This window comes from Passer domesticus, chromosome 8 (assembly GCF_036417665.1).
Source record: "Passer domesticus isolate bPasDom1 chromosome 8, bPasDom1.hap1, whole genome shotgun sequence".
NCBI classification, from domain to species: Eukaryota; Metazoa; Chordata; class Aves; order Passeriformes; family Passeridae; genus Passer; species Passer domesticus.
In genome coordinates, this window is record NC_087481.1 from 45,803,460 (window position 1) to 45,828,137 (window position 24,678).

Here is a 24,678-nt window from a genome sequence, read left to right on the forward strand (position 1 = left end):
ATGCCGCTGTTGTTATTAATAATTTCCCTGCATCTGAGCAGAACCGCACTTCTCATCCATTTTGGGAAGCCTCTTTGCCGTAGGAGACTGGGGTTTTTGGCACCCGAAGAGCCTTTTCATGGTTCCCCTCCCACTTCACGCTCTTGGTTTAAAGGCCAGGCACAAGTCACCGGCTCACCTGGGCACTAATGGAGAGAGCAAAGAGAGCCCCAAATTCCAGTGCTGCAGGTACTTTCTACCTTTGGATTGGCACGAATTTGCAGAGCAGCCCCCAGCACAGGCTGGTCTGCTTTGCCTGAGGGCCATCCGCAGCCCCCACAGCAATGCATCCCAAGGAGATGAATCTCGACGAGTCAAGGCTCAGACAAGCCACATTCCACGACCACCCCCTGATTTCCAAAGGGAACGAGAAGGGGGCAGGGATTGCACTGCACCACCTGCATCGGTTTAGTGCCTCATCCCAGCCATCTGAAACACCAGCTGACCCCAGGTAATGCTCAGCCTTCCCAAACACCCCCAGCAGTTCTCATGCCTACAGATCCCTGATTCCCAGCCTGCTGGGGAGGAAAGGGCAGTATCCAGCAGCCCTCCCTGCCCAGAGCTGGTGCCCTGTCTGTCCGCAACTCCTAGCATCGTGTTCCCTCAGCATGCTCGCCCGTCACTCCTACCCAGGTCCCCCAGACCCACCTCACCCCACACCCCAAAGCTGTCCCCAAAGAAAGTCCTGCACTGCCACCGCATGCAGCATATCCCACCTCCCCTCCGGCTCATCGTCCCCAAATCCTCACCTGCATCAGACCTGCCCTGAACCCCTTTCCTTGCCGCTTCTGAGGTTCTGCCCTCGTTTCCCCAAACGCATTTTTCCCCGGATTTCAACCACAGCAGGTCAGAGCCCTGCTCCTCTTTCTCTGGACCCTTCCTGTGAGCAGCACCCACCCCCAGCACCCCAGAACCTGCCTGTGGATCCAGCACCCGAGCAGACAGAGGCAGCATTCCAAACCCCGCTGGTGGACCCCAACCAAGACCCGGCACCCCAGATCCAACAACCCAACCCTGCCCGTGGATTCAGCAGCCGGACCCAGCACCCCTAATCCTGCCTGCGGACTCAGCACCCGGGCTCCAGCACCCCAAACCCTACCTGCAGACCCAGCCCGACCCTGAGCCAGCACCCCAGCACCGACCAAGCGATTGAGCACCCGCACCCAGCGCTCCGGACCCTGCCCGTGGGCTGAGCACCCGGCCGGGCACACAGCAGCACCCGGATCGCACCCGCACCCCCGGCCTGCGGACCCGCTCGCGTCCCCTCGGCACTTGCCTGGTGCGGGCAGCACAGCACGGCACGGCTCGGCTCGGCTCGGCTCGGCAGCGCAGCCCGGCTGTGCGCGGCCCCGCCGTGCGGACCGAGCCGCGCCGGGCCCCGCACCGCCCCCTGCCGCCAGCGCCAAGCAGGAGCAGGAGGAGGAGGAGGAGGAGGAGGAGGAGAGCAGGGGAACAGGGCCGGCCTGCCTTGCGTGGAAGCAGGTGGCAGCATGTCCCCCGGCAGAGTCGCGGCCGGCAGGCAGGGATGCTGCCGTGCAGCCCCCAGCACGCAGGGTGGGCCGAGGGCTCACTCAGCACCGGTGGTTTGGGTGATGCAGCCCCCGAAAGCCAGTGTGAATTCCCTTTGCAATGTCAAAGAGGCTGATATTGTGGACTCAGGACTATGAAAAAGCGTGACTGAACACGGATAAGTGTCATCCTACTCTGCCAGCACAGCAAGCACATGCTACCTGTGCCATCACGCCAACGCCCCCAGCCAGAAGCACCAGTGTCAGCACAGCCCCCAGCCAGTGCCATGGTGCTCACTGAGGTGTCTTGCTCCTCAAAGTCACCCCAGCACCCTGCACCGTGCACCCGAGTCAGGCCCGTGCCCCATCTTCTCTCTGCTCTCAGCACGTCTCGCCGTTCACGCATGGCAGGAGGTTGTTTGGAAACACAGGTAATGGTTTCTCTGGGGCCCTCTGTAGAGCCTTTTTATCCTGGGTGGCTTCTGCAGCTCCTCCCCCTGTGGAGGAGCTGCCAGGTCCAGGCCTGTGTTTGCTTTCCTTTCGTAAGCTTCCAGCACCTGGCCAACCCTCCCTCCTCAGCCCTCACAGCAGCAGCAGGCCTCCCAAAACCAACCTCTGAGCCAGCATTGTGTGTAATCAGCAGGTTGGATCTAGGGCAGTTGGAAATCAGCTGGAGCAGGAGGTGGGGAATTGCTGTACCTGTGTTTGCTGAAGCACAGCTCTCCCAGAGCTGGCAGGGTGGCCGGGTGGTGCCAGCCTGTGCTCACAAAGCCATGTGGTGCCCAGTCCCAGCACCATCACCTCTGGATGCCAGTTCATCCCCTCCACTCCACACCAACCCATCCAGGGCTGAGGTCTCCAGGAAGGGGATAAAGACCACCCCAAGCCCACACCCTGCAGACCTGCAGCCAGACCCATAGCAGGGCATAGCGCTGAGCAGGTTGTGCCAGTTGCTGAGCATTGTTTGGGGATGAGGGTCAGCCCTAGCTGAGATTCCAACACCTTCTGGACCTTAAGGGTCAGTAAAGACAGCAGGGCTAGGGTGTTCCAGAGAATGGCATGTTCCTGACTAACATGCCATTCTCAGGGCCTCTGGCTGCCAGGATCCTACCCCCTACAAACACTGTAGGTGGGAGGGAGGGTGACAGAGACCTGAATCCCCCCAGTCCTCACCCACCAATGGGTCTCAGCTGAGGGGGGACTCATCCTAGTGCTCCTAATGGCAGCTGGTTCTGTCACCTTTGCACACACTCCCCAAGCAGCCACCACCCCTTCTCCCAGCACGATATCCCAAGACCCATTCCTCATCCCCACTCTCAGAGCAGACACTACCCACCTCCTGGAGCACTCCCTGCCTCCCCGTCCCCGCCTCCTCTGTGCTCCAGAGGCTAATTACCATTTCCTCCTGTCCTCGGGCAAAACCCCAGCGTCTCCTGCACGCCTCCCTTTGCCTCTCCCTCTGCCCACCCTGCGGAAGCGGGAGGCCCACGCACCGGGAGCCAGGCAGGGATGTTCTTGGGCAGCCTGTCTAACCTAGGCATGGGGTGTTCAGGTGCTGCAAGGCAGCTGGTCCTCCACATCCTCTCCAAACCCCTTTCCCTACCTCAGTGAGGCACAGCTGGAGTCTGTGGGGCCACTTATGGGGAGAGCTGGGCCATGAGTGCTGGGGAAGGGGGTGTGGGGCTGAGACAGCGCTGCCCAAAGCTCCCCCTTATCCAGGGCACTGCACCCATCCCATCCTGCAGCGGCACTCCCTGCCTCCCACATGGCTGGAAGCCGAACCCAGCACAAATTGGAGCTTCGTTAGCTGCTGGCCTTGCAGTAGGATAATTAGTGCGTGAGTGCAGAGCAAGCCGAGCCTGGCGCGACCAGCACTGGGCTTTTACAGGCCCGAGCTTGCGAGGCTTTAATTAATTAACACGAGTCATTGGCAGCTGGAAACAGATCTATTTTCAGAGCTTTGCCTGCTCTGCTGCCCCCATGAGATTAACTGAAGGAATTTAGGGCTCCAAGAGGTTGAAGGCCAGGGCCTTCCTCTTCTTTGCATGGCTTTCCCAAGAGTCAGAGAGGCACTTTTCCAGGCAGCAGGAGCCCAAACAGACCCAACCCTGTCCTGTACTTACATCCCTCGTATCCATGGATCGGTTCTGCCAAGCACAGACGTCTGGCTCCTGCTTCAGCCCTAGCCCAGAGCCAGGAAGGTGCTGGAAGGGGAATTTCCTATTGGGGCAGCTCTAGAATTGTAGAATCATGACGCTTGGAAGTGATCTCCAAGATCATTGAGTCCAACCTTTGACCAAACCACACCTGGTCAACAAAACCACAGCACTGCCATGTCCAGTCAATTCTTGAACATCTTCAGGGATGGTGACCCCACCACTTCCCTGTGCAGTCCATCCCAATACTTAACAACACTTGCAGACAATAAATTCTTCATGATGTCCAACTTGAACCTCCACAAGAGGCCATTTCCTCTTGTCCTATCACTTGGGAGAAGATGCTGACCCTCACCTTGCTACAACCTCCTTTCGGGCAATCACAGAGAGTGACACGGTCTCTCCAGAACATCCTTTCCTCCAGGTTAAACAACTCCAGCTCTATCATCTACTCCTCATAGGATTTAGATCCCTACAACTCCTATCCCAGCCCAAAGCAGGGACCCTTTGAGTCACGACAGGGTGCCTTGGGAAGCCCCCCTCCTCAAAACCATGCCAGGTTTTGTCTGTAGTGCTCTCTCCCTGTTACCCCAAACAGCCTGCAGGAGAAGGAAATGCTTTCATGCCGTCATCACCAGCCCACAGACCGGTTACTGTTTAATTTCTTCTTGTCACCTAAACACTGTGTCCCACAGAGAGAGGACCGGGTAGAGCAGGCTGTGCCATGTCACAGCCCCACCCGTGCACGGGCCAGCTGCCCAGCACAGCAGAGCACAGCCCCACCGCTCCGGCACAGGCAAAACCAGGCAGATGCCAACAGCCGGCACTTTGGGGCTCACCTGTTTCTGCCACACAACTCTGCCCATGGCAGCCAGCAGGAAAGCTCACAGACAGCCCCCTTCACCCGGAGATGCCCAGGGAGCCAGGGCAAAGCTCTCATGTTTCACTTGGCACCACAGCCCCATCCCAGCCGGCATCCCAAACGATGCGAGGAATTCTAACAGGGCCACGGCACCGTGAAATATTGATGGGATTAGCGCGGATCAGCTCTCCCGGCCGCGCTGCGCCCGCCCCGCGCCCAGGAGACGGCGACCTGAGCACACCCGGGTTGCAGCAGCGCTGCCTGCTCCCTGCCAGAGACACCTCCCCAGCCCCGCCAGCCCTCAGCCTCCCTGGAGGGACACGCAGAGCACACGAGGACAAGGTTTAGGGTGCTTCATGCGTGACACCGTGCCTCAAGTGCCTCAAGGGCTGCTGGGGAGGAACCATTGATTGGCTTGGCTGTAGCCCAGCACCAATAGTTACCCCGGGCCCTAAGGGACCCTCACCCTGCCTGCAGTCCCAAACATGCCACCCCCCAGCCCTCTTGCCCCCTCTCAGGCTTATCTGGCACAACCAAAACCTTAGTGTGTGTCCCACGCACAGGGGTGTCCAGGGTGACTGTCAGAAACCCCCACAATCCCCACTGCTCTATGTCCCCTCTATGTCCCTACCAAACCCAGGTTTGGTCAGGCAGAGGATTTCATTATGGATCACAGAGGTGTAAATTCAAACAACTTAGCAGGATCAAATAGCAGCCAGGATTAAATAAGAAATACACTGGCAGGGTGCACACCACGGGAGCAGCGTGTCACAAAGGGCTCTGTTTTGGGACTGCAGCCCTGACAGGGCATTGGTGCTTATCAAACCCATGGGGCTGACCAGGATCCCCAGCCTTTGGCAGGAAACTGCTTCCTAAGGCAGGCCTGGCTTCTGCTCAGCAGTACCTGCAGTCTGTCTTTCCCTTGCCCCAGGTAAGAAAACTGAGATAAAACTCCAGATCTGGGATTTGGTTTGCCAGCCTCTGTAGTCCGAGAGGCAGCAGGCATCCAACCATTTCAAGCTCCTCTCCAGACTGGTTTAAAAGCCAGCTGGGAGTTACAAAATCACGGTGTTCCAGCCGCTGGGGCTTTATGAAACCCACAAAGGAGTTGTGAAACCCAGGCTGAGGCCATGCCAGCCCACACCGCAGAGAGAGGCTTGTTATAAAGTCAAAACCACCAGCGGAAAAACGGGTGCTTTCCCCTTTTGACATGAGAAAGTAACAAGCAAAACAGCCTTTCTCCAGGCCTCTGCATCCCTCAGCTACGCTGTGAGACCTGCACTGCTGCTTTACCTGCCTCCATGGAAAAAAAGCCCCGTGGGGAGCACACCAGCCCCACGGCACAGGGGAGTCTTGCTGCTCCAGCTCCCACCACCTCATCAGGCTCCTTTGTCCCCCACAGGAGCAGCCTGCCCAGATTCCAGGCTGGCAGATCCGTGTGGAGCAGAGGGACAGAAAAGACCACATGGTGTTGCCTGGACTCCGACAGCAGCACTTGGGGCTGCCCAGCAGCTGAGTACACACTCACCAGGCCTGGCTTTGTTTCTTGAGAGCGTCAGGGACTCATCAAGCCAAGTGTGATGCTCCACAGATTAGCCCCGGGAAAAAAAAAATATTCCAATGGGCACAGAGCATGAAAGGCTTGGGAGCCTCTTCCCTTCAAGTCATTGAGCAAACTTTCCAAACCACTGTTTCTTCAGGCTAAGAGCCAGCGAGGAAAATTACAATTGCAGAAGAATTTGTCTGAGAAAGTAATAAGGAGATGGAAAAAGGCAGGGGCAGACCAGAAGAGCCAGCCTGTGCTGCAGCCCCTGCAGCCCAAGGCTCAGCTTCAGGGAGGGATGGGACTTTCCCCCCCAGCTCAGTGCAGCACAGAGCTGCTGCCTCCACTTCCTGCAAGATCACATGCTGCATTTCTCCTCCCATAAACGCTTGGCAGGGGAAATTGGGATGTTCTGCCCAAGGCCATTTGTTGATGAAGGCTGCCAGGTGCCGGCAGCCCCAGCCGCAGAGCCAAGCGCCGTGCCAGGGCAGATTTTCTCAAGGGAGAAGCAGCTGAGTCACAGCAGCCTCCGACCCGTTCCCACAAGCCCGGCTGCAAGAGACGCACGGGGGTTCACGGAGGACAGGCGCTCACACAGCGAGCTGGCAGCTCTGGTTTGCTCGTCTGCAAACCTCTCCAAGCCAGCGGAAAGCATCTCCCTGGCTCCGGATCTGTCGGCAGCGTGCCCTCCGGGAAGGGCTGGTGAGGCTGCGGGAGGGCAGGGTGCTGACCTGCCTTTCAACCAGGCAGAGCTGCTTTGGGATGCTCCTGCAGCGTGGGGGGAAACGCCAGCAGGCACCGGGAGTTCCACTGGGAATGGAGTTTTGGAGCTCATTGTGGGGTCTTGTCGCAGCTCTGGGGCAGGAGCAGGACAAAGGGGGCTGCAGGCAGGGAAGAGACAGAGGCACAGCTCCAGGAGGGGTGACTTGCTGGGCTGGACATTGACAACCCCTCTGCCCATCATCCAGCTGCTCCCAGTGAAAGCAGGCAGCTCCAGCCTGGCCAGGGAGCACAGGGGTGTCTCTGTTTCTCTCTCTGTTTCTGCAGTGGGGCACAGCCCCTGTGTTTCCCCCTGCATGGCAGGTGAGGTCCCTGCCACACACTGCCTAGAGCAGTAACACAAACACCTGGGGTGGCATGAGGGGTGAGAGAAGACTGGTGGCTGCTAAAAGCTGCCCTTTTGGGGTGAGCCAACCTGCACCCCCCAGAACTGAGGCCAGGAAGGTGTTATGGCCCCAGCATCCACCTTTGGGCCAAGCCCCAGACAGGATCCGTGTCCCCATGGCGTCACCTTTTTGCTCTCTGTGTCACTGTGCCCAAGCAAGCTCTGTCCCAGCCCTGCCTCCTCCAGCCAAATGCTTGGATGACCCGTGGGCATCCAACCCCTCCTTCCCAGGCACCAAACCCCTACACTGCTGCCTCTGCCACCAAAGAAGAAACACAGCAGTGCAGTAAATAACCCCCCTCAGCAGAGCACTGGCAAGCAGAGCCGGGCACATCCATCACTCTCACAGTTTTTCCTCAGCTCTGACACTTTGATAGGGGCGAGGGGGTGGGGAAGGAAAGGAGCTTCCAAAATTTATGAGCTAGGATTTAAAAATACAGTCTCCCAGAAGCACTGCAAAAGCCAGAGATGGTGAAGGCGAGTGGCTCAGAAGTTGCCTTTAGAAACGAATGCAAAAGCTGTGCCTGCCTTGCAAAGAGGGACCCGAGAGACCTGCATGGCTGATGTCACAAACCCGGCCCCGGTGGGATCATTTTGCAAGTCACAGCTCTCCGTGCTGAGCATTACAAGTGAAGTGAAAGGTGGAGGTAACAAATGATGGGCTAAAATCCCTCCAGCACAAACAGTAATGTCACCCTCAGTGCAGACAGGATTTGGACTGTCACCTTCAATCTCCCAGAGTTTCTCCTCTACATCCCTGACCTTCCACTGGTACATGCACAGCCAGCCTCCCAGCCCTTTTGGAAACAGATCCCCTTTATGCAAAGGAAAGAGCTGTAAATTTAGCTGAAAACATCTCTGCCACAGGGAACCACGTATCAAATAATAAAGCCAAATGAATGTCAGGAAGAGCAACCACAATATTGGAGTCCTTGGTCTTTGCAGATGGACTGTCCCTCAGCAGGGTGCTGCAGAATGAACAGCTGAAAAACGTTACCCAGTCATTAAAAACATCTAAAAGTAATTTAGGCTGAGTGACAATGATGCTCAAAGCAAGTTGTTTGTCTGCAGAGATAAAATGAGCTATTTCAAGCTTGCCTTTTGTTGTAGTTTTCTGTTGAAGTCAGAAAGGACTGAAAAATGCTGAGCTGACAGCCTTGCCAGCAGAGCCCTGGTGCTGTGGGGAGCATCACCATGAGCTGCTCTGATTCCCCCTGCCATCACTCTCCCATATTCCCTGGAAGGATGCTCAGAATGGTTTGGGAAGATGGTCCCCGGGGCCACCACAGCATCTCTGCTGCATTACAGTGCCATTTATGATGATGCTTTTGCTATGGAAACATCTCCCTCCTAACAACAGATCTGTCAGCACGTGTCCCAAAAGCAGACCAGCATTCATTACATGGTAATTTTTGCTTCCCTGTGATGGAGGCGAGCGACTTATCCTTCCCATGCTTTTCTTAAAAAAACCCCTAAAAACTAAAAAAACAACAAAACTGAACAGCACGAGTATCTGGGTTCACCCATCAACAGCATGGCATGAGCCCAGGGTTCCTCTAAAATCTCCTCGTAAGCGTATTTTTGGTGGGCTCTTTGGACACACAGAGCACTTCAAATGCCCAGTGTTAAATATTTCAGGTGAAACATAACTCTTCTAAGTGCAGCCAGCCTTACTCTGAAGCTTCAATTCAGTGAAATTTCCCAGCAGCCTTCAGGAATTGATTTGCTTCTTACTGGTACCTTCTCTCTGTGCTGTTCAACTGAGTTAATGTATTCCAAAACCTGATTTTTTTTTCCTCCCCCTACATAATCAGATTTTTGGAGGCTGCAGTGAGATGCCTCACAAGCAGTTTTTGTCCTTAGGTGTTTTCTGAGCAGGCTGCATCCATCACGTCCTGGTGCTTTAGCACATCTCTGTAGGAATGGTTCGTTAGAGAGTCAATTCCTTTGATTCATGTTCCTGCATATCCATATAGCTAATTTACCTTTATTAAAAGAAAAGGAAAAAAAAAAGAAAGAAGAGGAGCTATTAAGAAGGCCAGTGCCAAGGCCAGCAGAGCAAGTGCTGGAGGGCTGGGTTAATGAGCTGCGTGGCTGCTGCTGTCCAAGTGCCCAGGCTGGCTGGAGCCAGGAGCTGCTGCCCCAGCAAGGCTGACTCAGTCTCTCGCTGGGCATTCACAGGCTGCAGGGCCTGCACCCCCCTTTGGAGTACTCCTTATGCTTTGGGGTCCATGGTTAAACTCTCTTGCTCCTGCCTCCCCTCTGGTATTTTCCAGAGGAGGGGCCCTGTGTGTGTTCAGCTTGGGCCCAGCCCAAGCTGCATCCCTGTGCTTTGGGGAGAAGGTGGAACACGACTATGGATAGATGGATTTGCCCTCACATCACAGGGAGATCACTGTTCAGTCCCATGGGCCACACAAGGATGCTGTCCCCCTGCTGCCTGTGCCAGCAAGGTCACTGAGCTGTGCCCTGGCAAGGACACTTCCAAGGAGAGGGAGCAGGGATTTGCAAGACGCTCATCATGATCATTTATTCTTGTCATTTCTGACCCTCAGGGTAGGAAGAACATCAGAGCACTGCAGGCACAAAACAACAAGCTTTGTAGGTCATATCAGCGTGTAAAGTACCATTAGGAACCACAGCACGAAGCATGAATAATACTTCCTTTATTCCATCATCTACCTCAACGCCCTTTAAATAAATGCAAATGGGTTTTTGTGGACGAAGTTTGTACGAGACCTGCTTGGGTACTCAGAGCTGAAATGGAGCTGGAGCAGTAATTTTGCTCTCCCTCCTGACAAGTCAGAGTGTCCTCAGCACTATCTGATAGGCTTAGTGACAGTCCAAGCCAACCCAGGCAAAAGAGCCAGGAGCACACTGTAAATCTTCCTCGCAGAGATTTATGCTCTACCCATTAAACCAGAACCACAAAACACATGTCCTTCCATCCTGCCCTCCTCTCTCTGAAGGACACCAAGGCAGGAAAAATCTTTGAAGGACTCCAAGCCTGGAAAGGGACCTTCAGGAGCCAATCACATCATTTCTGAAAAGCCACTAACAGTCAGCCTTGACGGCTTAAATCCTAAAATCCTTTCAGCAAATTATGACCTCGATTACTAAAAATGATCAGATAAGGCAAAGGCAGAGAGGGATGCGCAGTGAGTCATCGCCCCCAAGCACTTGAACACCCTTTGGTCTCAGCCGGAGTGGGGTGAGGTTGCCCCCAAGAGGCAAATCTGACACAGCAAGTAGAGAGGGAAAATGCTGAATTGTGCTCTAGAGGTACCACATAGGAAGGATTTTTTTTTTTTTTAATCTCCTCATTGCTCTTCTTTGTACTTCTCCCTAGCTGCAAACATCTATGGATGGGGTGGGAGGGGAGAGGAAGGAGGTCAGCTCTGGCATGTGGTTGGCTGTGTTCTGCTGGAGTTCCTGAACCACACAACTCGTTTTCCTAGTCTCACTCACAGGGTCATTAGAAAGATCAAAAAATGTCACTGAGTTTTCTTCAGCCAAATAAACAGTTGACCCCATACACCTCACTAGGCTCCTTCAGAGCAAGGGCTGGCACCACCTTCAACAGCAACTTCTGCCTCAGGAGTGGATGGAGAGACAGAATGGTGGACACGACGGACTGTTTGGAAACTGAGAGACGACATGAAACCCCTCAGCTGTTCACCTAAAGCATACAGGCACTAACACCACACTGGACCAGATCCTAGCACCTTGCAGGGGGTGAAGGAACAGGACAGACATCTGGGATATCTCCCCAGCACATGCTCCACCCTCCAGGGATCCGCAGCCTGAAGCTTTCATTTCACAGACCCGCACTGCATTTTTCTGCCATAAAATGCTCTTTGAACCTCTAAGCTTTCAGCATCCACAACATCCTGAGGCAAGCAGTTCCCCAGCTCCTGTCTCCTTTTGTTTGCTTTGAGCTTTCCTGCTAATAAAAGAACTATGGAGTCTGAAGCTGTATCACGGAGCGCCATTGAATGGCTTCTCCTTATTTGCCCTTTTTCAGGCCATTTGATTGTTGAGCTCTCCATCTTACTTTCCAACATTACAACTATTTCAAAGAAATGCAGCCGACTTAGGGCCACTGCAATTTATTCCTGCCCTTTACACACACGCACAGAGACTCCCTCACAAAGGGCTAAACCTGTGACATAACCACGGGTTTAACCATTCCTGCTTTTCAAGAGGACACGGTTTAAACACCCAAGCACCCAGGGTACTCACTGCTCCTGCACCAGGCTCCTTGAGGGTCCCCCTGTCCTGCTCAGCCGGAGAACATTCCCGCATCCCCAGCACGAGCCCCTGCCGCAGCACCTCAGCTCACTGTCAGCTCCAAGCTGGAAGCGTCATCTCCAAAATTACTGTTGCGCTGGCTCCTGCCAGACTCTTAATTAGAGGAAGGCTGACACAGTTTCTCAGCAAACGGCGTTCGCATACTGCGGGAAAAAACAGAATGAGGGCAAGAGGAAAAATGGGCTAATCAGAGAAAATCAACTGGAGGGAAAAACACGTTGCGTTGTGCAAACCTCACCATAACAATGCTGGAGCACAAAATACCGGGGGGAAAAAAATGGGTTAGTACAGAGGGGAGGCAGGCAGCGCTTCACAAAGGTGAAGGAGAGCTGATATGTAGTGCAGCAGCTCAGCATCCTCACCTGGCAGGCCTCTCCCCACAGCCTGGTTAGGGCAAAGGGGACAAGCTCAGTTTCCAGCATGCAGATCAAGAGCCTGAGCGATGTGTCTGCGGAGCCCACGGCTGCTCTGCATGATTTACACCGCCTTTATAAAAGCCTGCAGTGTGAATAAAGCATGAAACTGAATGCCTTGCCCCCCTCTCCCCACCACTGCCCCTGGCAGCTTGAAGCTATTGTTTTTACTTCAGCTGCAGCCTGGCGGTCAGTCCGGGGAGGAAGGGGACCCTCTGCTCCTGCATCTGCTCCGAGAGCCAGGAGTTTCACCAAGCCTCGGCAGAAGAGAGCCTGAAACCCAGAGGCAAAGCCCCGGAGCCTGCGTGGCCAGCCCCAGCTCAGAGCGCTCACTGCTCGGGTGAAGGACTCGCCCTTTTGTAGCACAAAAGCAGCAGAAATCCATTTACCCTTTCTGCTCCTCTCTGCGAGAGGGAAGGAGCGTCGCTCGGCCGGCTTCAGGCAGCTTCAGCAGCAAATGCAAACCCAAAGGGAAGCACTGGGACAAGGGTGTGTGAAAATGGCCCCTTCATCCACCCCTACACTCCATGCGGGCCAAACCTGCCTTGAAAAGCTTCAGGTTTTCCCCCAGGCTGATGGCAAAGGCGCTTTGATGACAATGAAGGGAACAATTCCAGTGGAGTTTCCATCCCCTCCCCTGTGACCTCTCTACAGGGAGGTGGCAGGAAAGCTGAAGGAGGTGAAGCATTAGCAGCATCTCACCACGCAGAGACAAGCGAGGCATTAAAAAAGTACAACAATATATCCAAATGCCACTTAAAAGCAGCCTTAAAGTACAGGACTGGCTTTCTCCAAAGGGATCAAAATATCAAGATGGAAGACGCAAATGTTTTTCTTCGCTCACCACCCAGCCTTGCTTTTGATACCAGATAAAATACTCCCTTTCAAATTCCTGACTGCAAAGAGGAGGAAGCACTGGCTGAAAAAAGCATCAGTCAGGCAAAACTAAAAGCGTCTCTGCAAAGAGAAGCCCTTCGAGGAATTTACTTTTCCTAGGATCCTTCCCACCAGCAGCCCACGCCATTCCCCAGCACTGAAAGCCCTTTTCAACACATGATAAGAAGGGGCCCTGCCAGTAAAGCTGGCAAAATATCCACAAGCCAAAACATGAAGGTATTTCACAGCCTGGGGGGAATATGGGGAAAATGGCAATTAAAGGAATTCTGATAAGTTAAACCACAAGGAATAAACTAAATCCACTAATGATTGTCTGACCTCTCTGGGCAGCTCCTTTGGAGCTCCACAGCAGCTGCTCAGGTTCCTACAAGCTCATCAAACCTCTTCCCTGCTCAAAGTCAGCTGGTCCCAAGAGCCTTTTCTCTCTTTCTGGATACAAAAAGAAGCACTAATATGCCAGTGGAAACAGCTGCTCCTCTGGCAGAGGGCAGTGTTTCCCACTGGGAAACTTTAGGCAAGAAGCAGTTTTCCAAAAGCTCACAAACCCAAGGAATAGGACTCCAGAAAAATTAGGAGGGTAACCACCAGCAGAAACCTTTCTGATTTGGCCTTCTCAGTAAAACAAAAAGTCACATCCACCACAAACCAGTGGAAGACAAAGCAACAAAACACCAAAACACAAACCCCAAGCCTGTGCTATACACACAGCTCTCCTGGGAAAGAAAACAAACAGAAGACCAGCATTAGTACTGGAGCTCCAGTATTGCTGCTAGTGACAGGATGAGCAGAGGAACCCAGCTCCCTGGAAGCACTTGCCTGACTCTCCACAGCAGCACAGTCTGTTGCAGCCCCTGTGCCCAAATGTCGGCCCCAGCGCTGGTGCTGGACAGTGCTGAGCACAGACACTCTCAGGGAGACAGACCTGGCTTCCTGTGCTCAGGAAACCAGCACAGCAATTGTATTCTGACACACTTGCCGGTCTCCCATATGTGAATCAACCCGCAGTATTAAGTCCTTTTCCACACTGAAGTCCTACCTCTAAAATGCCTTTGCAGCCACCTAACCAGATCCTCCACCAATAACAACAACACATTTCAGTTGCCTCCTTTTCCCAAAGACATTCTCAACTAAATCATTATCCTGGGGACTTCAGAGAGTTCCTGCAGCTGCTGCATCAATGAAATGTCCTACTGACCTTCAGCCAGACCTACCCGCACATCATTAATCACTTCTGAAATCCCCATGCGTTATCAAGCTCCATAACGGGAACAGTGAGAATATGGGATGCACAAATAGTTTCACTGCCAGGTTTCTTCAACTTTAAAACCAGAAGTGTTTGTGTTATTTTAAGCCATAGAGAGGCTTGTCAGAAAATTTAAAAATAAATAAATAAAAGGCAAGGAGCTACAAAATTGTATTTTACAACCAGACTTTAATTTTTTTTCTGTTATTACTGCAATAAAGTGCACCTACTTCCACATGAAATGTGATAATCGGGCTCTTAATATAGCCAACAGAGTATCAAAAGATAGACCTCAAGTGCAAAATGCTTCTCTGAAGACATCCAAAGCAGTTAAGACCTTTAGTGTGCAACAACCTTTTGCAGGAAAAGGGAACAGCCTTTCCCAGTGCCTGTAAGTCCTGGCTGAGGGACAGCAAATGAGTTGGCAAAACACAAGGGCAGCAGGTTTGCTATTTCACTGCCAGGACCCTCTTGTAAAAACCCTGTAGTGAAGCTTGGGAATCATCTCTGTAAGGATTCTGATGAGCACCAGTTTAACCCACACCTAGACTTCAGCTCTTGAGGAATTACTCCTCAGCTACAAAACAGATGGAAGAGAAGTCCAGACCAAGCAGGAGTGGGGGAAGAGGGAAAGTGCTGGAACAGGCATTAAGCAGGAAAACACAGGCCTGGCTGAGCTGAGAATGATTTCAGGACTGTCTCCACCTATAATGAGCTAATCAGCTGTGAACCCACGAATTTAACATGTGCCATAAGAATAAAATAGGACCTGTGGCCATTTGTTTTTTGTGAAACAAAGCCCATTTTGTCCGGGGATATTTAACTAAAAAGGAGTGTCTGGTTTTATTTTTTCATTGTTCTGTTAAATGAAAGAAAATATCAAAGTGGTTATTTTGTGTGGAAAAACCCTCAGCAGTTTCAACATGCTTTGAACTGCAGTACAAAAGCTGTTCATCTAAACTCCTCCCCTTTTCTTCAAAATATACAGGCCAGCAATGACAACTTTACACAGTAAGAAAATATGTACACATTAAATACAGTAAACATTCCACATTTTTTTTACCTTTATACAATATTAGTGAAAAAAATAAAAACATTAATAAAATTACATACAATATATCCAACAAAGTAAGCAACTGTTACGAGGGGGAAGGCAGATGAGCTATCAAAGAGTAGAAGATGACATTGACATAACAATGTAATACTTGAAAGAAAAAACATTTAGTATGAATTTGCAAATCTAATAGATTTCCTCTTAGCTGTGTCCATTCTATAGCAGTTCTTTTATATGTAATACACATAATTAAATTTGAAGGTTTTGTAGTTGGCAGGTTTTTAAGCCTTATTTTACATTCTTATCATAGAGAATTTCATACAAGACAGGGTAATCTACAAGAATTAAAATATAACAGTATTATAAAATACACATGTTGATGTTATTAAAAATCTCTCTTATTATGGGAATCCCCATTGGTGCTTCTACCCAATAACTGAACTTTTTCTTCCTATCACATCCATTCTACAGACAAACCACAGTGTAAGATTTAAGTGTAGCATTTGTACAGAGATCACAAAAGGAGATCACACTTTCCTCTGATTATTTCATAAACAGCTCCTGGAGCTTTGAGCACATATTGTCTGTGCAGCAGGACTCCACACCAAGGAATTCAGCCATCACGTGGCTTTCACAGTCTCTACAAAGGTGAGCCAAATGGTGTTCTCTAATCTCCACTGAGATGATATTTTATTCTCCATTTAAAGAAGGTTCAACTGCTGTACTTTGTATTTTTAAGAGACACTGGATGTTCATACCAATTCTGCTTTGCAGATTACCATGATTCAGCCCACATCTGAACCACTTCCTCACCTGCTCACAACAGGGGAGGTCTAACACTCCTCCTGAACTCTCATTTCATGTCACAGGGTAGTTCTTTCCCAGCCAGCCTAAAACAATGCTTGCAGGTATGTGCTGGCAAGAAAATAAATACTTTCTGTTATCAAATAGGTCTTGTGATTAACAAGGGAAACAAGAAAACTTCCCTCAGCATTCAATACAGTAAAATACTTCTAGCCAGTTCTGATAGGGCTATAGGAATGGCTGGGTTTTTTTTTTCAGTTGATCCACTTCAATTTCTCAGAAGTAGAGCACTTGTAGTAAAAAACAATGTTAGTCAAATCAGATTCTCATGTGTCTAGAGCTTGTGTGAATCAAGCTCAAGTTCTAACTCAGGTGACTGATTTCTTCTGTTCCAAACAAGGTGAAGCTCCATTCATTTTACATCCTCCTTGATTTCAGTTTCTGCTATTTTCCCTTAACTAGGCAAGATTTCATGAATCTGGCTCCCAGAAGTCATGCAGTTTTCCCTAAAGGGTAAAAACAAATTAGTATACAAGTCAGAAATCCTGTGTCAGAAGAAATTGGTAGAGTAGGCAAGTGCTTAGCTTGGGAGCACCACAATGTGCTGGAAAAAGTCCCTGGAATTTTATTCTGAAACACTTGTCAGTTTCCCATATGTGAATCAACCCCAAACACCCCCAAAAAAACAATACTGAAAGAGCCACCTCGTTACCAGCTTTCATTAATTGCTAAGCAGATTCTGTAGCTGCGTGTCACTCCTTGCTCTAGAACTTGAAATATCACACACACTACACAGAACTTTTTTTTTGCACGTTGTTGGGAGGAATTAATAGTCTTTAAAAAGAGTTGATTAAACAGTTTTTAACTGGAATCAATACTAGGCATAATGTATAATTTAAATTTTATGTAAATTATATTCTACATTACTGGAAAGCTAAGCTTTTCCAGGAGGGATAGCTTTATGTTCCCAGACAGGAGCCACACAGGTGGTCTGATCACATTACAAGAGAAACCTTACAAGCCAAGGCTGGAAGAAAGAGCTCTGAACTTGGAGTATCAGCAGAAATTATCCACCTATTGTACCAAGGCCAGCTAGGTGTCACAAAGGCAAATATTTCTGAGACTTATCATGGCATTATTTACTACTGGATATTTTTACAAATATGAGAGGCTTTGCCTAACTGTGGCATGAAATTTGACACATTCAAAGGGGGAGGAGCTGTTGAGAGCCCTTAAACATATGTGAATAAAGCCCTGGACTCAAGAAGTCTCAAAGCTACACCGTGCCAGACCACAGCAGGATGTGCCTCACTGCATTCCTGCCCCAATTTCCTTGTGGAAGCATCTGCTAATGGCTGTAATCAGAGACAGGCCCTGTGACTCGACTCAGGAGTGGGATTTCAGTGTATTACACACACCTTTACAGAAACAGAGCTTTTAACAATGGAGAGGAGATCTACTTTTATTGAAGCCAGCAAAGTAAGCAATCAAATTAAAATCCATTCTAATACATCTAAGTGTATTCCACAGCCACGCCATTTATAAAGAAAAAGAAAATCTCTTGAAAAGATTTGCCATTTTCAAGTGCTAAAAACTGAGTTAAATGCACCCTGCAACGAGGGAAGAGGAGTTTCATTACAGTACCTGAGTGAGCCGAGTGGTTTGTATCACATCCTGCCATTTCCCATATATCCTAGCAGCCAAGCCTTTCACCTGCAAATTCACACTGATTAATTTAGCCATTTTTGTTTAAAAAAGACAAAAATCATACCCTGTGTTCCCCTCACAGCTTCAAACTCAAAAACAAACAGATAACCCAGCATACAAGGTTTACTGGAAAGGAAAAATTTAATTGTCACAAAGTATCATTACCTCAGCTTCAGATCCCTGTAACTCCTGACTCTGAATTGAAAGTCACGCACCCCACAAACATTGGAGGCACATGACTCCTCAGGCTGAATGTTTGGAATCCCCATGCAAACCTCTGCCCTCCAAACACCACCTCATCCCTGGGAAATGAGGTTTGTCACAAGGCTGGCTGTACCTAGAACAGGTGCAACTGTGGCCACAAAAGCCAACAATGCAGCACTGGCTGCTTCTGAAACAAATTCTTTGTACATAAAACCGTGCTTTTTCATAATCAACCATAAGCAGGTGGTTAATCCAAGCCTTTCACACTGAGATTTGCTTCATCTGCTGTGTCGACACCAGGACAGTGGCATTCTCTAGAAGTTGCTGCAGTATTACACAAATGAAGCACTGGAGAAACCAGAGTAAGATTTATCCCTCTCAGTGCAAAGGCAAATAGAAACAGAAGTGAAAGCAACCAGAGATACAACACTCAAGGCAAGAGCAATTAACTTGCTAAAAGGATCCATGCTCCTCTACTCTGTCTGAGTAAGAAAAGAAAAATGTTTTTGAGAGGTAAGGGAGCACACAACTGCAAATGTCTGATTTAAAGCTGGGGCTGGTGACTTTATCACTGAGCTGACTTGGTTTGTAGCATGCAAAGCATGAAGGTCACAAAATTAGGACTACCAAATGTAAGGCTCACAGACAAAACAAACAAAAGGCAGCTGTCCAAGCTTGATGCTACAACACAAACAGCTGGCTTACATCCAAAGCATTTTTAATCAATTCAATCATTTGAAAAATAAAATGGAGAGTCATGCAAGACAGGCAACTTCTTCAGCCCCCTGTACCCTGCCCTGCAGGTAGGCTCTGCTCTTACAACTGGAGTCAGCTACCAGTGACTGCCACAAAGAGAAACAGAGCAACTCTGTGGGCCTAAGTGTGGAGATGCCTGGCTGAAGGGATGATCAGTCACATTTCAGGGCTGTTAAGAGTCCCATTGTTAGCATAAGGAGTATTTTCAGTGAATTAAAATGGGCATGTGTTTATTCCCATGCAAAGATATGATGTAGATAGAAAAAACAGGAAAAAACCCCCAAGCCCGTGAGGAACTCCTAGAATATCCAGGGCTGAGATGAGGGAACAACATGCATCACAAACACTAAAAACCAGCCCAAAACCAAAACAAAACAGAAAATCCAAGGTTTGCACCTTACCTTAGACCGATAAAACATTCTTGCATCTTCCCTAATATCACCTTTCACGTGCTTATCTAAGGCACGACAAAGCTTCAGCAAGTGTTGCTAAATAAAGACAAAAGTGTACAGCTATTAAATCCTCCACGTCAAAACTGCAGGCTTTATTCAAATATTATATCAATTTAAAAATTACATGCTTCAGTGTGAATTTTTCTCAGAAATACACAGTTAAGAAAAGGAAAAGAAAGAAAACAAGATCACATCACAAGATCCTCTATCTGTTGCTGGCATGCTCCTGGTAAAGCAGGTCTAAGAATTTAAAAAAGCAGCTTCAAAGTATAGCAGAGCTATACAACACAAATTCTAAAGTTTCTACTAACTAATTTGCAAATCCTTTCTGTCCCCCAAAATAGCAAACACAGTGCAGTGCCAATCACATCTTTTATCAGCAAAAAATTTCTCAAGTTACAACAGCTGAAAATAACCTTTTAAGTAATGATGACTCAGGTAATTTCTTTTGTAGGAATTGGCTGAGGAGGTAAAATACATCCAATGTTTTATGAGCTGATCTTTTATTTTCTCCAAATTCCTGATTACTTTAATAAAGCAGTTTTGCACTTCAGGATCTCCTGATAATGACTCCCAAGGTCTTTCACATTCTGTTAATTTCTTCATAAAATTCCTGTTTTCAATCTCTCACTGAACAGCTGCCAAGAGGCTCCTCTCTGCAGAACATGTAAGACATGCTGAAATTCTATTTGTAAACATTTGCTGGTTTCCCAAGGCCACCACAATTTATCCTCTCTAACTGGAAGAGGGGCAGAAATGAAATAATTTTGCACAAGTCTAGCCTGCACAATATTCATCCATACCTCTCTTGCCACTTGATGGCTAACAGGTCAGTGACTAATAAAGTATTTCTTCCTTAAGAAACTGAGACATTAAAAAAACAATTGAAAATACCAAGTTCTCCACAAATCTAAGTAATATACAGAGACACCTAAGCATCCAAATGTAGCCAAACATTACTGGTTTATGTGTGTCAAACAGTCCCTGTGACAGATTCTTAAAAGCCAAGAGTGATTCCACAGGGCAGAAGGTTTACACAGACACCTTGCAGCAAGCAACTCCCAGCAAATGATCACAGAAATCTGAATAGAAATACTGAAAGGCTAAGCAGACAGAATTTCTTAGAAGATATTCACATCACATGGCAAAAAGGAATTGCCACTACAGAGAAGAGCTACAGTCCTGCTTTCACTGGCTGCACTCCAGCACAGGAAACTGAAATGTGCTGGAAAATATTTTACTGGATATCTTTGAAGTGGTTTTCTCCTAGACTGAGAAATTTCAAATCTACTTCCAAAGTTGATAGATCATTTGACTTAGAATTTCTGTGTTAAGTTTATCTCCAGATACTTTCTGAGAAAGACTAACACAACAAATGCCTGCTCTTTCTCAGCCTTATTTCTGGAGGTAGCTCCATTCACAGAAACACAGAAGAGACTTTTCTCTGCAGTAAACACACAGAAGTTCTTCTGCATTTACCCTGCCCAGAACAAAAGCTTCCCCCTGTGCTCTTACACACTGGTGATCTTCCATCACATGATAGCTCTTACCAAAACAGACTAAATGTGCATGATAAACAACATTTTAAAATCCAAAGGTCTAGCTACTAAAGTTACTTACCCTTTGACTAGAATTTACAACATCAAGGAAACTGGCTTCACTGACTAGATGAAGGAGGACATAGATCAGGTAATATACCTGGAGAGAAATCAAGAGAGCTTTAGCAGTGAAAGCACCATTATTTTAACTCTTCACATCCAGACAGAAAACCATCTCTGCTTTCTGGAATGAATCCTCCAACAACCAGGCCTATGGATAAGTATATCCATGTATCTGCCTAAATAACTAATTTGAATCAGCATATTCACATATTAGGAACATTTTAAACCGTATTATACTGGTTTAAATAACCTAAGTAACCCATAAAAATGTGGTTTTACAAACTGATAATTAAATTCAGCAGTTGGCTTTATCTTCCCATCATCTACCCCCAAATCAAAACACTTGCTGAGAGATTCCACGATAACCCCTTGAATAACCAAACCAATATTCCATTTTTGGATGGATGGAAATACTAAATCCTTATAACACTTGTTTGAGAGAACATATTGATAAAAGAGTCACAAATCTTTTTCTGAAGCCTGAAAGTGAAGGTTTGGCTCAGCACCAGTTTTCTCTGATTGCATCAGAAAAGAGGGAAGATTGTCCTCTGATTACAGAAGTAGAGACTCAAGACTTCCCTGTGACTTCAGAAAATCTGACCACTTCCCTGTTTGTAAAACAGCCCAATACACATTCCTCCATGATATGCCCCTTTACTTCCCTCATGACTATAACCAAAATTAGTAATATGTTAAAGATGAACAGTTACAAAACAGTGTATTCACAGTTCCACACACAGAACTGTTAACAAGTAAAAGAAATATACCCCAAATTGTATAAAATATATATTATTATATATAGAAAGATGAATAAAAAACAAAGGCAAAAAAGCACTATTGGCTATATACCTCATGCTCCAGTTCTGCATGAACTTCATCATCTTTGTGCTCATTCTGCCCTTTTCTCATCTCTCTCATCTTCTTCAGCAGATAAGAAGGTTTCATACACACCAGAAAGTGATGCAGAAGACACATCTACAGATACAAGCATTAACAAATTGGACTGATTTGCCAACAACAGAAATTGGAAACTGAGTGCCACTACAATATTACTTATCCATTGGAACAGGAACAGAAAAGGGATTTTTAATTAAAAAGGAAGTTTTCATGCTTTGAGTAATTTTTGACTATTAAAGATTTCAGTGTTCATACTCTTTCTCAATAAAAGATCAAACCCATGAAAACAGTGTGTCTCCACATGATTACAAAAGGAAGACTCAAAGAAGTGTAGACCTCTTTCCAATGTCTAAAACTAACGTTTAGGCATATAAACAAACACAAGCTGCAGAACATGCAGATTACACACATGTGCAAATACATTTTTAACACTAATCTAAACAGAAAATCATTAATTGGTCATTTGGCAACGTTCTTGAGAACAGGCTTACAATATTAAAACATAAAACACAAGCATACAATATTTATGTTTTCTGACCTTCCAAATTCTACAAAGACAACACATGTAAGCATACCTGCTTGTCACTGTCATCAGGTATTTCTACATGCTTTCTATGAAGAAATTTTGCAATTATCACTAGGCTAAGGCGCCTCTTTACTTCCCTGAAAAACAAAAAAAAATTATTTCCCTTAGAATTTTTTTAACCCAGAGTTTCTACAAAGTATGTGAGGCTATGCATGTCTTCCTTAGACATGAACCTGCTTGCAACCATTAAACTGGATTTTCTGAATATAGGTGCTATATAAACCAGTAAGTAGGCTAGTAGAACAGAAGTACCCTTAATCTCATTGTAGCTCAGCTTCTGAACAAGTAAACAATATTAGATACTTTTCTCCAAGCCTGCAGTTAATGACCTAACTAATTCTGCTCACGCAGCTACATCATCATTTACTAATTTCAAAGATACAGAATTCAGAATAATGCTTAGAAGCAGACATAAATCACCCAAAGAAAATTTAAAGTTTGGTCACTCAGACAAGAATTAGAGTGATGGATGTCAGAACCTGAAGCTAAGCCTTCCTTTGCTCCAGTGTACCAAGAACCCCCAGCCCAGAAACCACACAGAAGATTTAACAACCCTTTTTCACAGCAGAAGTGATCAGGAAGCTACACGTGCACAGCAGGGGTTGCACATACATCTGTAACACATGAGCAAACAAATCCCCTTTTTTTTTAGGTGTGATTGCTCAGGCTTTGAGGTGACACAAATGATCCAGCTGTGGATGAGGTGTGTGTGTCTGACATTACCGTCCACGCGCGGCGCAGCTGGGCACGAGCTGGACGAGCCACAGGAGGTTGTGGGGGTTGCTGGAGAGCTCACTCACCGACAGGCACAGCTCAGGCATCTTCAAAAGAACAACAAAACACCCTGAAACTGAAGAAGGGCTGTTTGCTGTATTTGCAAAGGAGCACACACCTACTCCCTAGAAACACAGGCAGCACAAGTGATAAAAGGAACCAATCTGACAAGAGATGACGTACATTAAAAATTGTCTGTGCTGCACCAGCACAATTTAAGGTAGGGTAGTTGAGATCAGAATGTTTTTAATGACAGCTTACCAGTATAGTGAAATAATTTCTTCATTGTTTCAGATTGCCATTTTAAACATACAACTATTTTAGGGCACATAATCTTAAGATAAACTTGTAGAAGAGGACAGGCAACTCAATGTCATGCAACAAAACCCTCTCAGTATACCCACCCACTTCCTAAATCTCACACAAATGTAAAGCTTTGAATTTTTTGTATTATTATATATACTATTATTGAAAATTCTATATTACATTTTCAGCCAATACTTTTCTGATATGTCAAAAAAAAGAAAACGTCAAAACAGAAGCTGCAGTTTCACAAATCTAGTACAATAAATGTATGAAGTTACCTTTGTATCCCAGTCTTTTATATTCATCAGCAGCTTGAAAAAAAGGCACTGAAAATCTATCAGAAAAGGTTTTAACTGTTTCTCCAAGCTTATTTTAAATAGCAATATAAGCAGCAGCCATATTTCTTGGTCAGTATATCCATCGTGAATTACTGATGTACAGAAAACTAGAAACTGGAAAAGAAATACAAAGCATTAAAATATGGAATTATTTTATCTTATTTTGAAGCATGATGAGAACTTAAGTTTTCCACATTCACATTAAAATGTACCTCAAGTGATCTAGTACTTTGGCAACACTTGTCTACTAACATGTCCCCATCTCCCAGTAACACCACCCTTTTTTCTGCTAGAAACTCATTTTTTTGAGCAATGGCAATATTGCCCAGACACTACTGGAGCAGAAAAGATCTTTCTTTACTACATAACATAATGTTATGTAGTAAAGAAAGATCTTTTCTTTAATTGAAGGAAAGGCCAAAAGATTTTCTAAATACTCCAGTAATACTGAAAACTGAAATCAGTGGATAGTTTCTTCTGTGTGAGGGAGCCAAAATTTCTATGAAGTGCCACAGCTGTGAAAGGGAGGCAGAAAAACTCTGCAATTGTGAGTGAAGCCAATGGAAGTCAAGAAACTGAAGTTTGCAAAATGCCTGCAATAAACTTTGCTGAATGTGAAGCTGAAGTCTCAGGATAGCATCTACTCAAACACATGCTCAGGATTAGATTGCAAACGCTATCCTGCCTCCCAAAAGAAAACAAACACAAAAAAAACCCCAACTCACAAAAACCTTGGAGTTTTCTCACCTTAATCACATTAATTAAATTGTTTTCCAGTAGACTGGGCAATGCTGGACTAGCAGTGGCCTCATCTCCTCTTAGCTGTTGTTGACGCACTGATTCCTGCACCTGACTTCTATTAGAAGAAACATAATCTGAGCAAAAAATGAACAATTCAGAAGCCCACAAAGGCTTATTGGCATTAAACTGAAGAAAAAAAAAAAACCTGCATGTATCAAAATGCCTTCAAATCAAAATAATCCTCAGTTCCAGAGCATCTAA

General features: G+C 47.3%; 2 protein-coding genes across 7 annotated transcripts in view; both read right to left on the reverse strand.

The window, feature by feature from the left end:
* Positions 1–12,040, reverse strand: part of SEMA4G (semaphorin 4G) — a 29,351-nt gene extending 17,311 nt beyond the window's left edge. For 2 of the 3 annotated variants that reach the window (XM_064431136.1, XM_064431135.1), the window contains exons 1-2: positions 11,947–12,040; positions 11,516–11,727 (exon numbers count right to left, since the gene is read on the reverse strand). The gene's annotated coding sequence lies outside the window, so the exon portion shown is untranslated. Of the gene's footprint in view, positions 1–1,315; positions 1,449–11,515; positions 11,728–11,946 lie in introns of those variants that run through there. The other variant, XM_064431137.1, reaches the window with a different exon arrangement.
* A 2,266-nt stretch (positions 12,041–14,306) lies between these two features.
* The window catches only part of SLF2 (SMC5-SMC6 complex localization factor 2), a 64,753-nt gene continuing 54,381 nt past the window's right edge, over positions 14,307–24,678 (reverse strand). For 3 of the 4 annotated variants that reach the window (XM_064431133.1, XM_064431132.1, XM_064431131.1), the window contains 9 exons: positions 24,424–24,532; positions 23,617–23,790; positions 22,982–23,079; positions 22,248–22,335; positions 21,625–21,750; positions 20,735–20,812; positions 19,064–19,150; positions 17,640–17,708; positions 14,307–16,501 (listed from right to left, as the gene is read on the reverse strand). In XM_064431133.1, the coding sequence (XP_064287203.1) occupies positions 16,466–16,501; positions 17,640–17,708; positions 19,064–19,150; positions 20,735–20,812; positions 21,625–21,750; positions 22,248–22,335; positions 22,982–23,079; positions 23,617–23,790; positions 24,424–24,532 (865 nt within the window). In that variant the 3' untranslated portion in view covers positions 14,307–16,465. Of the gene's footprint in view, positions 16,502–17,639; positions 17,709–19,063; positions 19,151–20,734; positions 20,813–21,624; positions 21,751–22,247; positions 22,336–22,981; positions 23,109–23,616; positions 23,791–24,423; positions 24,533–24,678 lie in introns of those variants that run through there. The other variant, XM_064431134.1, reaches the window with a different exon arrangement.